The sequence below is a fragment of the Antechinus flavipes genome, chromosome 3, assembly GCF_016432865.1.
Source record: "Antechinus flavipes isolate AdamAnt ecotype Samford, QLD, Australia chromosome 3, AdamAnt_v2, whole genome shotgun sequence".
NCBI classification, from domain to species: Eukaryota; Metazoa; Chordata; class Mammalia; order Dasyuromorphia; family Dasyuridae; genus Antechinus; species Antechinus flavipes.
In genome coordinates this window covers 480,282,913-480,299,751 of record NC_067400.1, presented here as the reverse complement: position 1 = coordinate 480,299,751, position 16,839 = coordinate 480,282,913, and the positions used below count along the sequence as shown (strand labels likewise).

The 16,839-nt window shown below is 33.9% G+C and overlaps 1 protein-coding gene across 1 annotated transcript; it reads right to left on the bottom strand.

Annotated features, from left to right (window-relative positions):
• Positions 1–3,916: 3,916 nt before the first annotated feature.
• LOC127554834 (prostate and testis expressed protein 2-like) lies at positions 3,917–5,309 on the bottom strand. Its single transcript, XM_051986734.1, has 3 exons — positions 5,193–5,309; positions 4,811–4,972; positions 3,917–4,279 (listed from the first exon to the last, which is right to left on the bottom strand). Exons 1-3 carry the CDS (start codon positions 5,305–5,307, stop codon positions 4,146–4,148), a joined length of 411 nt encoding a protein of 136 aa, XP_051842694.1. The 5' UTR covers positions 5,308–5,309; the 3' UTR covers positions 3,917–4,145.
• Between the last annotated feature and the right edge of the window lie 11,530 nt (positions 5,310–16,839).

Genomic DNA, 16,839 nt, shown 5'->3' with positions numbered 1-16,839 from the left:
AGCATCTAGAAAGAAGCACTTCCAGCCTAGTAAATATAGGGAAGGGTTGCTTGCAGGGGTGTGTGTGTGTGTGTGTGTGTGTGTGTGTGTGTGTGTGTGTGAGAGAGAGAGAGAGAGAGAGAGAGAGAGAGAGAGAGAGAGAGAGAGAGAGAGAAAGAGAAAGAGAGAGAGATACAGACAGAAAGGAGAGACAGAGACAGAGACAGAAAGACTTTGGTAGGGAAAGAGTCAAAAGAGAGAGATATTATAAATTCATCTTCCAAATAAAATATGACCAGGACAAGTAAACAGTAATTTCACTTGACCTTTGCAATGTTTTTGCTATGTTCTAGCCCTAAAGGAACTCAAGTGGTCAAAGTCTTCATGATCCCTTTTATTTATTATTTGTTTCACCCTCCCAAACCAACCACCTCATCATCAGAAAACTTTATTTGCATTCTTTAATCTTATCTTTGACTGTATCAGCTTTTCACAAAGCAGGAAAAATGAGAATTTGAAAAGAGATGTAATTTTATGGATTAAGATAGTGTTTATATTATTTTTGAGGGTAGGAAAGGGAAGGAACAAACAGGTAATAAATACCTGCTATGTGCCAAGCATTGTATTAAGTATTTTACACATATTTCATTATTTGGGAAGCCATTAAATGCTAATATAGAATTTTTCAGGCAAACATTTAAGATGTCCAGTGCTTCCATTTATCTCACTTTTCTATGTGTGTGTGTACGTGTGAATGTGTGTGTGACAGCACTGATTTATCCCAAGTTTGCAGCTCATCAAAAGAAATCCCGATTCTAAACTGCCAAAAAAAAGTCTTTTTTCCCTCCATCTTGTTCTTGGGCAGTAGTTTTTTTTTTTTTTTTTCCATTGTGCAGAATCTTCCATAAATCTGGTTAGGTGTAATTAGGAACACAAACCTACAGTAGCTCTTTGCAGATTCACTTATACTAGAAGGACCAGAATTTAAAAATACCATGAAGCAAACATATTCATCAATTGATATACCTAGTGCTCAAACTAGTGCTGGATGGACAGCTTCCTGCTTCTTCCTTGAGCACCTATGTGTTGGTCAGAAAAGGAAAACAGAATAAGTGATTAGAAAAAAGTTTAGGGAAAATTGAAGTGAAATCTTGTTCTCAGGTATTTGATCAGAGTTCCTCTAGCCTACATGTCCATCATATCTTAAATAGTGACATATTTTCCTACTGAGAAGGGAAAAAGGAAGGAAATAAATATTTATTAAGCACCTATTATGCACCAGGAACTATGCTAAGTGCTCTACAATATCATTTCAACAACCCTGAGAGGTAAATGCTATGGTCATCCCCATTTTATAGCTAAGAAAACTGAGGCAGACAAAGGTAAAGTAATTTATGTGACAATTACACAGTTAGAAAAGTGCATCTGGATTTGACTTCAGTTCTCCCGGAATGCAAAAAGTTGTCAGGAAGCTAAGCTAAGCTTCAGAGGTCGGGGTCATAGTTCATGGAAAGGAATTATGGTATAGTAATGGAGTACAATAAAATATAAATCCCATGTTTATACCAGGGGGTGTTTCCTTTATGTCTTTGTATCCTCTGTACCTACCACGGAGCCTAACCCATTTAACACTGGATCTAGTCTGAGATACTTGTTGTATGGACAAATCATTTCATGTTAGTCAGTGTCCAGATCTCTAAAGTGGGATAATAATGCCTAAAACACACCATGGGATTTTAACAGATATTAAATGAGAAAATGTATGCAAAGTACTTAACAAATCTTAAGTACTTTAGACCTGTCAGTTATTGTGATGACATCTTCTCTCTCCAGTTTCATGTATGGGACTCAGAAAGCTGATATTGCTGTCTATGTGGTCAAAGAAGTAAAGTTCATATTCTTCTTTGATTAGGGGGTGGGGTGTGTTAAAAGTTTCAAACCATTGTCATACTTGAAGACATATTAGTATTATATAAATTCTGGCAGTCTAAGTTGGAGAAGTTTCTTGACTTTTCCTTTCCTTCATCCTTCTATTTTTTATACTAATCATCTCAGAAGCACTTACCTTTAGTTTATTTTTAAAAATATACAAATATACATATGTGTAATTGTATTTTCTAATTCTCAACTTAAACACCAAGGAGCATTTCATGTATTAAGCAGAAAATAAAATTATCTATGAAAATGAATCTCCATTTCATAAAATTTGCTTCTTTTAAACTATATAAAACATTTTGCATATTCTACTCACTTCACTCTGTGTCCATTCATACCACCAGGATTCTGTGAAATTGATGTTTCTGGTGGCAAAATAATATTCCATTATATTAATGCATTACAATTTTTCCATCCATTTTTCAATTGTCTAAGAATCTAAAGCACCTCTTTTATTCTAGGCTTTTTCTTTTCTTTTTTTTTTTTTTTTAACTTTCATCTTTGAAAAAAGGAAGTTTCTTTTACTGTTGGCTATTCTCCACCATAATCATCCCCATTTTATCTATTCTCTTAATGCTATCCAATTATCCCCAATGATTTCTCTGTTAAGTTTGATGCATTTCTATTCAAAATCTCTTTGTGTGTGCCCTCCATTATCCTCATGGTTCCCAATTAGGATAAATAGAAAGTACCAACTCTTGTTCCTTCTTCCTACGGTAAGGTATTATTCTTTTTTCTCCCTCTGCCTCCTAAGACTACCAACTCTCCAGTGGTAACCTGGGCTAAAGCCTTTTCTCCCATGCTCCAAACTTGGATTCATTCTCTACTACTACAGAATTATAATAGACTAATTTCAGAAACACCAACATTTTCATGACTCTTCTATCTCTCCTTATAATGGACTAATTTCAGAAACATCAACATTTTCATGGCTATTCTATCTCTCCTTCTAAAACCTGTACATAATCCTCAGCCCTGTGGAAAATAACTGCCTTGCAGTGCTTCCCCAGCTACCAACATATCTGAGCCAACATCCCAGCCCCATAATCTATTGACTGCCATCTTAACTGCTAAACTCTTAAGATCTGATTAATATTCTGTGAATTTTGAAAAAAGCAGCTTATTATTGTCACCTTTTGTGCACTTCTATAAAATAGCCTACATTGCTGGTTTTCCGTTCCTAATCTCAATTTTCCTACCTCCTATTCATTGTTTTTAGGACAATTAGGTGGTACAATGGATAGAGTGTCAGGCTTGGAGTAAAGAAGACTTATCTTCATGAGTTCAAATCTGTTCTCAGATATTTACTATCTATATGACTGGGCAAATCACTTAACCCTATTTGCTTCAGTTTTTCAATATGTAAAATGAAATGGAGAAGGAGATGGCAAACCATATCAGGATCTTTGCCCAGAAAATCCCAAATGGGGTCATGAAGAATTGGATATGAGTAAAAAGTAACTGAACAACAATCCATGACAATTTGTGTAGGTGGTGTTGGACTTTATGATCACCATTCAACCCAGTAAATATGGCAGAAGGACTTGGGCATAATCATGACAATGAAAAAAGTCATAATGCAAAGAGCCCTCCCCTAGTCCCTATCGCATTACAGAACTCTTTTGTTTTCTAATACATCTCAGAGCTCAATCTCCTGACTTCATGTGTTAATGAGAAATCAGGATCTTGTCATGAAGTAGATTACATAAGGAAGAAGACAGGAAGTCATAGTTCAATTTAATCCCATCTGAAGTCATGTTTTCCTTTGTAAGAGAATCTCATTACAAATATAACTGGTGATCCTTCTGTTTTTCTACCATCAGTAACTGTCTGAATTCTGAGTTACCCTGATCAACATTGGCTTTCCTGACTTAAGCATGAATGAGAATGATTTTTTGTTTTCATTCAACTGGAATAAGGCAGACTTAAGAAATTAAATTTACTTGGAAATTAAAGAAAAAATGTAATATAAAACAAGATATATGAATGAATTATGGTCAGGTTTTAGAGATTTTCCATTTAATTAAAGATTTACACACATACACATATACACACACATCTGACCCTTGATCACAAAGACCGCCCTGGGACTAAGTAAGAGCAAGTCTACATGTTGCCAGGAATGTCTGATGGGTGAGGGAATAGCATGCTGGGATATGGAGGGAAAGAGGGGACAACAGTTATTACTGCTGTAGAAGAGAGTAGAGAGTATTGTTACATCTACTAAATAGTCATGCAAGTGAAATTTTTTTGTTGCAGTTGTTTTCTCCGCAGCAACGATTCAACACATATTTTCCAGGGTATCTCTGTATAGACTTCCCACAGATTTCAGCACAGTCCAGTACAGAATGTGTATATTCCCCCCCTAGAAATGGAGAAACATCTTTATTTCACCCTTTTTAAGAGGGTACCCCAGCCACAGGTCATAAACTAAAGATGGGAACTCAAGCCTAGAATCTGATCCCTTGTTTTTGATTCCTGCAGACACAGAATAGGAGTGACTGCAGACAGATCTTGTTTCAGCATCTCTAATCTCTTCTCTGTCAATATATTATTCTGTTTTTTCTAAGGAAGGAAGACTGAATATTTAAAGTGTCAGGTATTATGGTGTTATGGAAAAGGCAGTGAGTTAAGGAACATCACTTGGATTCATACAATTTTCTCTATAATATAGTAATCATATAACTTGGCACAATTACCTTAATCTTTTGGAAACTCAACACCCTCACTTGAAAATTGGAGAACTTTAAAGAAAACCTAATGTGTTTTATAAAAGTAAGCAATAAATGTTGTTCCCACTTTTAGAGTAGTGAAGTGACCCCAGAAACTCAATTAGTCATGGAAACTTCTACCCAAAGACTTAGCTAAGGAGGCCAGGAAAGACAGGTTTTCTCACCATTTTCTGAGTAGCTATAGTAAGACTGACTTCTGCATCCTTTTTCGCTCTTTGAAATACAGAAATTGTTACCCTCGTAACAGACGCCTCTTCTAAATCTTTCACAGACAGCACACAGCAGGAAATTCTCTTCTTTGTCCATAAAGAACTCTGGTTCTCCATCTTGAATGCAACACAGAAGGCATTATGTTATCTCTTTCAGGTAATTCATTCTTGTTATACCCTACTTATTGCTGGTCTCAATTCACAGTAGATATATGGATCTGATTAGAAGTGGAAAGAAAGCCCAAAGGTCCCAAGGAAAAGGGCAAAGGTATAAAAGAAAAGATGGAATAAGGTAGGAAGCATATATGGGAGAAACCTTTCCACCTCTAAGACTCACAGTTTAAGAGGCAGAGAAGAGAAAAACTCAGGAGAAACAGCTTGTTCATCTTATGTCTAATCTGGTTTGAGACAGTTGAGTGGAGGAACTTGATGGTACAGTGACCAGAGGGCATTTAGGTGGGGTCAGAAACTAGAACAGTGACTGCTGCTGACTTACCTCCTATTTGCTCCTAATTTGTAATATCTTAAAATCTAGCTAGAAATGATTTGGGTCAAGGATGGGAGGTCAGGAGAAGAAAAGGCAATTTAAGTGTTCTTTATTGATGCTTCTCTGGGCTCCCTTCCCATATACTCAGCTCAGTCATCTTTTTTTCCAAGGACCTCTAACCTACCCAGATACTTGAATCCTAGGGCAGCAAACTCACCTGACTTTGGCATGGATGAAAATGAAAAGATATATAGCTAATCAATCTATCAACAAATGTTTAGTGAACCTTTTCTGTATGCCTACCACTATGCTAAATTCTGTGAGAGATATAGAAATATAAGACATGGGCCTTGTCTTCAAAAAAATCCATTATATGCTATATAGTTATCACATAGAAGGTATCATAATTCAAGGAATCATACATTCATTGAATCTTTGAGTGCTAAACCTGGAAGTAGCCTTTGAGATCATATTGTCTAATCCTATGATTTTATAGGGGAGAAAACTGGCTGCCAAATTGATATTCAAGAAGACAAAGAAGCTAGGACCATAAATAAGAATAACCTACTTAGGAAAACTGAATATTGTCCTTCAGGAGAAAAATGAATGTTTAATACAATAAAGGATTTTTAAGCATTTCTGACAAAAAGACCAGAGCTGAATAGAAAATTTTACTTTCAAATATAAGACTCAAAAGACCTTTAAAAGATAAAGCATGGAAGAGAAATCATAAAGGACTCCATAAAATTAAGCTTTATATTCTGTAAAGGATTGAAACTCTGAGCAGATGCACTTGGACAACCAAGCACTTAAAGCTAATTACTTATTGGACAATACTCCATTAGCATATGCTTGGAAAATGGCCCGCCCCACAGTTCTGTACTGGATCCATCTGTTGGTGTATACAGAGAATTGGGGGAGGGATTAGAGGGTGGAGTAAGACAAGCCAGAGTGACTTCTGGGCAGGAGACGAAGAGGAGAGGTCATGGAGATTCTGGTGTCCATTCCTCTCATTTCAACCAAGAATAAAGACCAAGCACTTTTGCTTATCCTGACTCTACCTGATTCTAAAGTATCCAGGGTGTTAACTCAGTCTTCACAATATTCTATATGGAAAGGTGATACATTTAACTCCTAAGAATTTTATCATCATTAGGGCAGTTAGAAGTATTCTACATAGACAGAAGGCACAGTAGAAATTGATTATATTGTGATGATCAAGAAAAATGGATGGGAAAGAAAGGGAAATGTCATAGGATGGGGGAAAGGGAAAAGAAAAATGGGGTGGGGGGGAATAAATCACATAAAAAGAGACATACAGTAAAAACTTTTTTTCCATTGGAGAGGAAAATGGTCGGGGTTGGGGGACAACATGTAAACAATACTCTCATATAATACCTTCAAAGAGGGAAGAATATATACACACTCAGTTGAGTATAGAAATATATCTTACCAAGGTAATAGGAATGGAAAGGCATGAGAAAAATAAGTAGGTAATACAAATAAAAGCAGGAAAAGGTCACTATCTAAGGCCCATGACTCCTCCTTCTAAACCCACTGCTCTGTTGTGCATGTCATCTTATGCTGAACAAACCAAGGCCCAGTGGCTGCCATCAGAAGAAAATTAAAGTAAAAAGCATGCTTTGATCAGCACTTAGGGTCCATTAGTTCTTTTTCTTTCTTTTCTTTTTTTATTATTAAAGTTTTTTATTTTCAAAACATATGATAGATAATTTTCAACATTCACCCTTGTAAAATCTTGTGTTCCAAAATTTTTCCCTCCCTTCCCCTCCCCCTTACTCCTACATGGCAAGAAATCCAAAATATGTCAAACATGCAGTTTTGCCATACATATTTCCACAATTATCATGTTGCACAAGAAAAATCAGATAAAAAGGAATGTGACAAAAAACAAAACACAAGCAAATGACAACAAAAAGGTGAAAATACTATATTTTGATTCCACTCAGTCCCCACAGTCCTCTCTCTGAACATAGATGACTCTCTTTATCACAAAACCATTGGAATTAGCCTGAATCATCTCATTGTTAAAGAGAGCCATGTCCATCAGAATTGATCATCATATAATCTTGCTATTGCCATGTATAATGATCTCTTGGTTCTACTCACAGTTCATATATGTATTTCCAGGTCTTTCTGAAATCATCTTGCTGATCATTTCTTATAGAACAATAATATTCTATAATATTCATATACCATAACTTATTCAGCCATTTTTCATTTGATGGGCATCCATTCAGTTTCCACTTTCTTGCCACTACAAAAAGGCTGCCACAAACATTTTTGCACATATAGATCAGTAAAATAATTTTGGGGGGATTTGATTAGTATGACACTAAATAAGTAGATTAATTTAGGTAGTATTGTCATTTTTATTTTATTAGTTCAGCCTATCTATGAGCAGCTGATATTTTTCCAATTGATTAGATTTGACTATTTGTGTGGAAAGTATTTTGTAATTGTGTTCACATAGTTCCTGACTTTGCCTTGGCAGGTAGACACCAAATATTTTATATTATATTACCTACAGTTATTTTAAATGGAATTTCTTTTTGTATATTTTGCTGCTGGACTTTGTTGGTAATATATAAAAATGCTGATGATTTATGTGGATTTATTTTGTATCCTGCAACTTTGCTAAAGTTGTGAATTGTTTCAAATAATTTTTTAGTTGATTTTTAGGATTCTCTAACTATAACATCCCATCATCTGCCAAGACAGATAATTTGGCTTCCTCATTGCCTATTCTAATTCATTTAATTTCTTTTCCTATTCTTATTGCCAATGATAATATTTCCAATACAACACTGAATAGTAATGGTGATAGTGGGCAACCTTGTTTCACTCCTAATCTTATTGGGAATTGTTCTAGTTTATCCCCATTACATATGTTCCTTGCTGATGGTTTTAGATAGATGCTATTGATCATTTTAAGGAACACTCCATTTATTCCTATATTCTCTAATGTTTTTTTACAAGGAATGGGTTGGATCTTGTCAAATACATTTTCTGCCTCTATTGAGATAATCATATGATTTTTGTTTGTTTGCTTGTTGATATAGTCAATTATGCTAATGGTTTTCTAATATTGAACCACGCCTGCATTCCTGGTACAAATCCTCCTTGGTGTATTATCCTGGGAATGATTTTCTGTAATTTATTTGCTAATATTTTATTTAAGATTTTTTTCATCAATATTCATTAGGAAAATATAATTTGACCCTACTTGGTTTAGGTATCAGCATAATATCTGTGTCATAAAATTTTTTTGATAATACTCCTTCTTTTCCTATTTTTCCAAATAGTTTGCATAGTATTAGAACTAATTATTCTTTAAATGTTTGGTGGAATCACATGTAAATCCATCTGGACCTGGAAATTTTTTCTTAGGGCATTGATTAATAGCTTATTCAATTTCTTTTTTCTAAAATGGGACTATTTAAATAATTTATTTCCTCTTCTGTTAATCTGAGCAATCTATATTTTTGTAAGAATTCATTCATTTCACTTAGATTATCAAATTTATTGACATAGAGCTGGGTAAAATAGGTCCTAGTTATTGTCCTAATCTCCTCATCATTGGTGGAAAGTTCTTCCTTTTCCTTTTTGATTCTAACAATTTTATTTTCTTCTCTCTTTTTTCTAATAAATTTAACTAAAGGTTTATCTGTTTTGTTGTTTTTTTCTAAAAAAACAAATTTTAGTTTTGTTTATTAATTCAATAGTTTTCTTACTTTGGCATTTAATAAGGGTTTTAAATTTGTTCTTTTTCTAGATTTTTTTAGTTGCATACCCAATTCATTTATCTTCTTTTGCTCTATTTTATGCAGGTAAACAGAGAGATATGAAACTTCCCCTAAGAACTGGTTTGGCTGCATTCCATAAATTTTGACATGCTATCTCATTATTGTCATTCTCTTGGATGAAATTATCAATTGTGTCTATGATTTGTTGTTTCACCCACTCAGTCTTTAGGATTAGATTATTTATTTTCCATTTGATTTTTGGTCTATTTTCCCATGGTCTTTTATTTCATACAATTTTTATTGCATGATGATCTGAAAAAAATGCATTCACTACTTCTGCCTTTCTGCATTTGATTTTTCGATTTTTATGCTCTAATATATGGTCAATTTTTGTGTTCCATGCTGCTGAGAAAAAAGCATATTCTGTTCTGTCTCCATTCAATTTTCTCTAAAAGTCTATAATACCTAACTTTTCTAAAATTTTATTCATCTCCTTAACTTCTTTCTTATTTACTTTGTAGTTTGACTTATCTAGTTCTGAGAGAGAAAGGTTGAGATTTCCCACTTATATAGTTTTGCTGTTTAATTCTTCTTGTAGCTCTATTAACTTCTCTAGTAATTTGGATGTTATACTGCTTGGTGCATATATGTTTAGTACTAATATTACTTCATTATCTATAGTACCTTTTAGCAATATGTAGTTTCCTGCTTTGTCTCTTTTAATTGCTTTTGCTTGATCTGGAATCAGAATTGCTACCCTAATATATACATAGTATATAGGAGACTAGATTAAAAGCCAGAATCCTATAATATGTTATTTACAAGAAACATGTTTAAAACAGAATGATCCATTCAGAGTAAAGGTAAAAAGGCTGGAGCAGAATCTACTATATTAGTCTGCTACCCATTTCTGTTTTATGGGGGAGTTTATCCCATTCATATTCACAGTTAAAATGACTAATTCTGTATTTCCTGCCATCTTATTTTCCCCAAATTATACTTTTTTCATTTCTTTCCCCCTTTCCCTCCTCCCAAGTATTTTGCTTCTGACCACCACCTCCCTAGGGCAGCCCTCACCTTTTACAGACCCTTCCTCTTTCTTATCCCTTTCTCCTTCCATTTCTGTTCTCCCTTGTATTAGTCTCCCCTTTTTCCTTTCCCCTGCAGGATGAGAAAAGTTTCTCTATGAAGCTAAATATGTCTGATATTCTCTCTTTGAGTCAAATCTGAATTGAGTAAGATTCACACAATGCTCATCCTTCTTCCTACTTTCCCTAAGTTGCAATAGATTTTTTTTTTTGCCTCTCCATAAGATATAATTTACCCTATTTTATTTCTATTTTCCTCTTTTTCCACTAAATACCATTTCCACCTTCCACCACTTTCTTTTTTATATTATCACAATAAAATCAAATTATGCCTGTACCCTCTAACCATATCCATCATAGAGATACAATTCTCAAGAGTTAAATCTATCATCTTCCCATATAGGCATGTAAACTTTTTAACTTTTAAAAGAAAACTTTTTTTCCTTTTTATCTTTTTATGCTTCTCTTGAGTTTTGTATTTGAAGATAAAATTTTCTGTTCAGCACTGGTCTTTTCATCAGTAATAAATGAAATTCACCTGTTTCATTGAATGTCTATCTTTTCTCTGAAAGATAATGCTTAATTAATTTTACTGGATAGTTGATTCTTGGCTGCAATCCAAGTTCCTTTGACTTTCTGAATATCAGATTCCAGGCCCTTGGATCTTTTAAAGTGGAAGCTGCTGGATCCTGGCTTATCTCGATTGTGGCTCCTTAGTATTTAAATTATTTCTTTCTGGCTGCTTGACATATTTTCTCCTTGATCTGATAATTCTGAAATTTGACTATGATATTCCTTGGAGTTTTCATTTTGAGGTCTCTTTCAGGAGGTGATCAGTGAGTTCTTTCAATGGCCATTTTACCACTAGGATATTACAGCAGTTTTCCTTGATGATTTCCTGAAAGATGATATCTAGGGTCTTTTTTTCATCATGGTTTTCAGGTAATCCAATATTTCTTAGATTGTCTCTCCTGGATCTATTTCCCAGGTCAATTGTTTTTTCCAGTGAGTATTTTACATTTTCTTCTATTTTTCTTTTTTTTTGTTTGTTTTATTTGACTGATTCTTGGTGTTTCATTAATTATTCCATTTGTTCAATTCTAATTTTTAGTTAATTGTTTTCTTCAATTAGCTTTCTTTTTTAGCTTCTTTTGCATTTGGCCAATGGTACTTTTAAATGAGTTATTTTTTCCTTTGGAATTTTTTCCCATTTCACAAATTTTGTTTTTCAATGAGTTGCTTTCTTTTTCAACTCTATTTTATAAGGAATAATATACTTTTCCCATTTTGTCAAATCTACTTTGTAAAAGTTATATGATTTTTTCATTTCACTAAACCTATTTTAAGGAGTTTCCTTCAGATAATTTCTGTTTCCTTTTCCAAAGTCTCTTGAAAAGTTTTCATTTCCTTTCCCCATTTTTCTCCTAATTCTCTTTTAAGATTCTTTTTAAATTCTTCCAAGAGATGCTTGTGAGAGGGGGAACAACTCATATCATCCTTTGGGGTTTCATTTGGAGATTATTTGCCTTTAGTGTCCTTGGGGTTTGAGGTCTGTTTTTCTCTGTGTCCATAAAAGCTGTCGTTACAGTTCTTTTTGCTTTTTTGCTCATTTTTAAAGGTTGAGGTTTGTTCTTGGGCAAAGGGGAGATAGTCCCAAACTTCTTCTACAAGCAATGTGGCTTTACGCTGCCCTGGGCTGGTGCTGCTTCCTTCTGATGCTGGGTGGATATGGCCAAGTCCTGTGTTATTCTGGGGTTCAGAGGGTTCATATTTGCCTTTTGTATTTGTGTTGGATGTCTCACAGCTAATCTGCTGATTTATTGGCTTCTGAATCAAGACAAAGCAGCCAACACTGCTGTATGTTGGCTAAGAGCTGCCCAGTAAATTCCCCAACATGGGAATGCCACATTACCCTGAGTCTCTGAGGTAAACCTGCACTCAGCCACCTCCTCCCCCATTCCCTATTGAAACAAACCTTTTCTGAAGTTCTTCCAAAATATCTTTTGCTGAAAATTTATTACACTTGTGGTTCCTGTCACTACAAACTAACTCAGAGACTTGATCTGGTGTCGATCTGAGCAGGGTCAGGAAGAGGTCAGATAAAGACCTGTCTACTCTCCACTATCTTGGCTCAGCCCACCATTAGTTTTTTTTCAAGAGATGGATAGCATTTACATCATAAATCCTTATCTTGCTATAGACTTTGAGGTCTATATCTTGGCATAGAGTGTAGTCTTTGAAACTATTACCAAGTTTTCCTAGAAATTTTTGTCAAATAGTATCAAATATTTTTTGTCCCAAAAAGAGTGGGTCTGTGTCTATCAAACATTAAATTACTAGCGTAATTGACCAAATCAATAAGAAAAATAATAAAAATCATTTATTTATCTAAATAGATGCAAAAAAACCTCTTGACAAGATACAATATCCATTCCTATTAAAAATACTAGAATGCACAGGAATAAATGGAACCTTTCTTAAAATAAGTAGTACCTATTTACAGCCAAGAGCAAGCATTATCTATAATGAAGATTAGCTAGAAGCCTTCTCAATAATCTTAAGGATGAAGCAAGGATGTCCATTATCACCACTATTATTCAATATTGTGTTACAAATGCTAGCTATAACAATGAGAAAAAAAAGAAATTGAAGCAATTAAATTATCACTGCAGATGAGACAATGGTACACTTAGAGAATTGTATATATTCTACTAAAAAAAACTTTTAAACATTTAAACAATTTAAAAACTTTACAAAGTTGCAGTATATAAAATAAACTACATAAATCACAAGTATTTCTTCATATTCAAACTGAGCAGGAAGAAATAGAGAAATCCTATTTAAAATATAACTGCAAGCAATATAAAATACTTGGGGATCTATGTACCAAGACAAACTCGGGGATGATATGAACACAATTACAAAACATTTTTCAGACAAATGAAAAGAGACTGAACAATTGGAGAAATATTGATCATTGAGAGACTGAGTCAATGGAATACAAATGCCAATTCTACATAAATTAATTTACTTATTCAGCATCATACAAATCATATTATCAAAGAATTATTTTACAAAGTTGGGGGAAATAATTACAAAATTCATATGAAAGAACAAAAGGTCAAGAATATCAAAAGAATCAGTGAAACAATTTAAAGGAAAGCAGACTTCAAATTATATTTCAAAGTGGTAATTACAAAACAACTTGTTGCTAGCTAAGAAATAAAATGGTGGATACAAATTAGGTACACAATACACAGTAGTAAATAACAATAATATTTGATAAACTCAAGGAAGTAAACTTTTGAAGGAGAACTCCCCATTTGGCAAAAATTGCAAAGATTTGGAAAATTGAAATGCAGTTTAGGAGAAAATAGACATAGATCAACCATATACTAGTCTCATGCCATATACCAACATAAGGTCAAAATAGGTACATAAGTTAGACATAAAGGATAGTATCATAAATAAATTAGGGGTTCATGTAAAAGTTTACCTGTCAGATCAATGGATAAGGAAAAAGCTTTTTGCCAAAGAAGAGATAGAAAGTATTGTGGGATGTAATGAATAATTTTTATTATTCAAATTTAAAAGGTTTTGTACATACAAAACCAATGCAATCACAATTAGATCAGTGAGAATTGTTGCTGCTCAGGCCTCTACTAACAAATGCAACTGGTTTTTGATGATTATCACTTTGGGTATTGGACCATGCTCAAATGCTATAGGCTGGCATTTGAATAGAATATTTGAGTAGAATAAAAAAATATTTAAATCTGCACAAGCCAATACTGATGCACATGGGAGATGGATGACCAAATTTTGAAACTGTGTGTTTAAATTTATCCCTCAGTTGATCTTGAGAAGGCTTTGTTGGTTTTAGGGCAATACTAGATTTCTTGTCCTTCTGCTTCTGTCTCTTTAGTCATTTATATATGAGTTGTAGTCATTTAATTTAGCAATGGCATCATCATTATTAACAAATTTGTTATAATAATACCTAATTCTTAACAAAGTCCTTTGATTCAAAGGGATGGTGGATGTGGCCAAGGTAGGAGTATTTGAATGTTCTTTGGTTTGGTTTTCATATCCTTTTGAGATGCCCTATAACCCATACACTTGCATGCTTGACAGAAGCTCTGAAAAACTGGCACTTGTCAATTGAAAGCTTCAAGTCATTTCCCTCCAGCTAAATCAGTGTTTTCAACAGTTTTTCCTCATGTTCTTACAGATCTGAAAGACATTATCTTCTCAAAATGAAGGCCATCAAAGTATACCAATGTTGTTGTCCTTATTGAATCATTTTTCAATTATGTTCAGCTCTTCACATGCAGATAAATCCATATCTTCAGCTACTTTTTCTATCAGTCTTTGGAAAGTGGCAGTTACACCTAAGACACCCTGAGGCATATGTTCAAATTATATGGCTGAATGAAAGCAGTCTTATTTTTCTCTTCCATAGGAATCTGGCAGTCGTGACTGCATAAACTTTACCAATCTGTTAACTTTTCACATCTTTTCCCTATAACCTACTTACCTAGAAGGCAATTGATGGACTTGAATGACTCTGAGCCATAGTTATTACTTTAAACTTCTTAACATCACTTTCTTATAGAGAGAAATGAGACTGTATACTGTCTTAGGTATAGTGTAAACATTACAGCTTTCCTATGGAATTTATAACTAGAAAACAAGTGCTGTCTTTTAGGCCAATTGAAAATGGTTTTAGTTTGTTGTTTTGTTTTATTTTCTTAGGGGATTGCCTAGTGAAGTAGGCAAAATTCATTTTACTTTCTGTGATTCTATCTCCTATTTAGTTATAAAGTTTTCCTTTATTCATAGATTCAATAGGTACATTTTCCCATGCTCTCCTAATTTATTTATGTTATCACCCTTTTTGTTCCATTTTGAACTTTGTCTATGCTGTAAAATGTTGTCCTATACCTAGTTTCTTCCAATCTACTTTCATGTTTTCCTAGTAATTTTTGTTCTTAACCCCAAAGCTTGAGCCTTTGGGTTTATCAACCATTAGATTGCTATGGTAATTTAATGCTGTGTATTCTGTATGTGATCTAAATCTACTGATCCATACTCTATTTCTTAACCAGTACAATATTGTTTTGAAGATTACTGCTTTGTAATATACTTTGAAACATGCTACTTCTAGGCCTGCTTCCTTCACATTTTTTCTATTTATTCCCTTTATATTCTTGACTTTTCATTCTTCCAGATGTATTTTTGTTATTGTTTTTTCTAAGTCTAGGAAATAATTCTTTACAGTTTCATTGGCATGACATGTCTATTTAATTGTTCTTTTTAATCACTGTACTTGTGCTTTAATCTCAATGTCAACATGTTTTTTACTCTGATGTTGACAATCTATGCATACCTTTTTGTACACTCTTTCTTGAGCATCAGCTAATGTCAGCTGAGGCAGGTAGGTGGCAACATGGATAGAGTACAAACATGCAGTCAAAAAGACTCATCTTCCTGAGTTCAAATCTAGCTGCACACATTTACTAGCTGAGTGACCCTGGACAAATCACTTAATACTGTTTCTCTATTCTTCATGTGTAAAATGTGATGGACAAAGAAATAGAAAATTACTCTAGTATGTTTGCCAAGAAAATCCCAAATAGGGTCACAAAAAGTTAGACATGACTGAAAAAATGACTGAACAACAATATTTATGCTTCACCTATAAATCAATGCTGGTTTCAGCATGATTGTATTTCACCTTTATCACTTGTTAATAGACTGTCTTTTTGTCATTTGTATGACTTGTATGATTTTTAGATATTTACTAGTGGAATGCCATTTGCAGTTTAATCAAAGTCACAGAGGTTGATGAACAGAAGTACTATTCACACACATCAAAAGGTTTTCCTTCATTGACTGAAGCTCTAATGTTTTTATGAGTTCCTTTCTACCCAAGTCTTCCAATAAGTTGTTTTCTTACTGCTGGAGCTGACAAGAAACTTTTGAGGAGAAAAAAATCTGTGTCAGTGCTTGGGTTTGAAGGATTAAATACGATCCTAAGAAAAAGACAAAAATACTATGGAGAGCTTACAGTGCAACTCAGAATCATGGTCCATTAAGATTTAGAAATATGGTACAGAAAGTCAGAATGATTTGAAATCATTAGACCAAAACCAAAAGAACTGCTATCCATCTGAATGGATGTTGAAGTGAATACCTATCAGTCTCAACTTGTTCATCTGGGAATCTAAAAACTTATTTATTACAATAAATTGTTGCAGTGAGTCATCTTTGCATCCCCTTTAGTCTCTGGGATTAGTTCTTAAATAGATAAATTGATCAATATCTCCATTTCTTAGTATAGAGTAGTTTTCTATCAAGTTCCCTAACTTGTGTATCCCATGAACATCAAAATTTCTGAGCTTCACAATGAGCTCAGGAAAGATTCAGGGACTATTTCAAAATGAAGCTGAAGCTAGGTGATAAACTTATTTTAGCTGAGAGGATCTGATGTAGTATTTTGGTGCCTAGAATATTTCCATATTCAGAGACTCCAAAACTTTAAGGTTGACAACCAGCTTCTGGAAGTCATAATGATGGGTAAAAAAAAAGCAAATATTTTATTGAGATTTATTGCATATGTAGGGTTTCTGTAACTGGTTC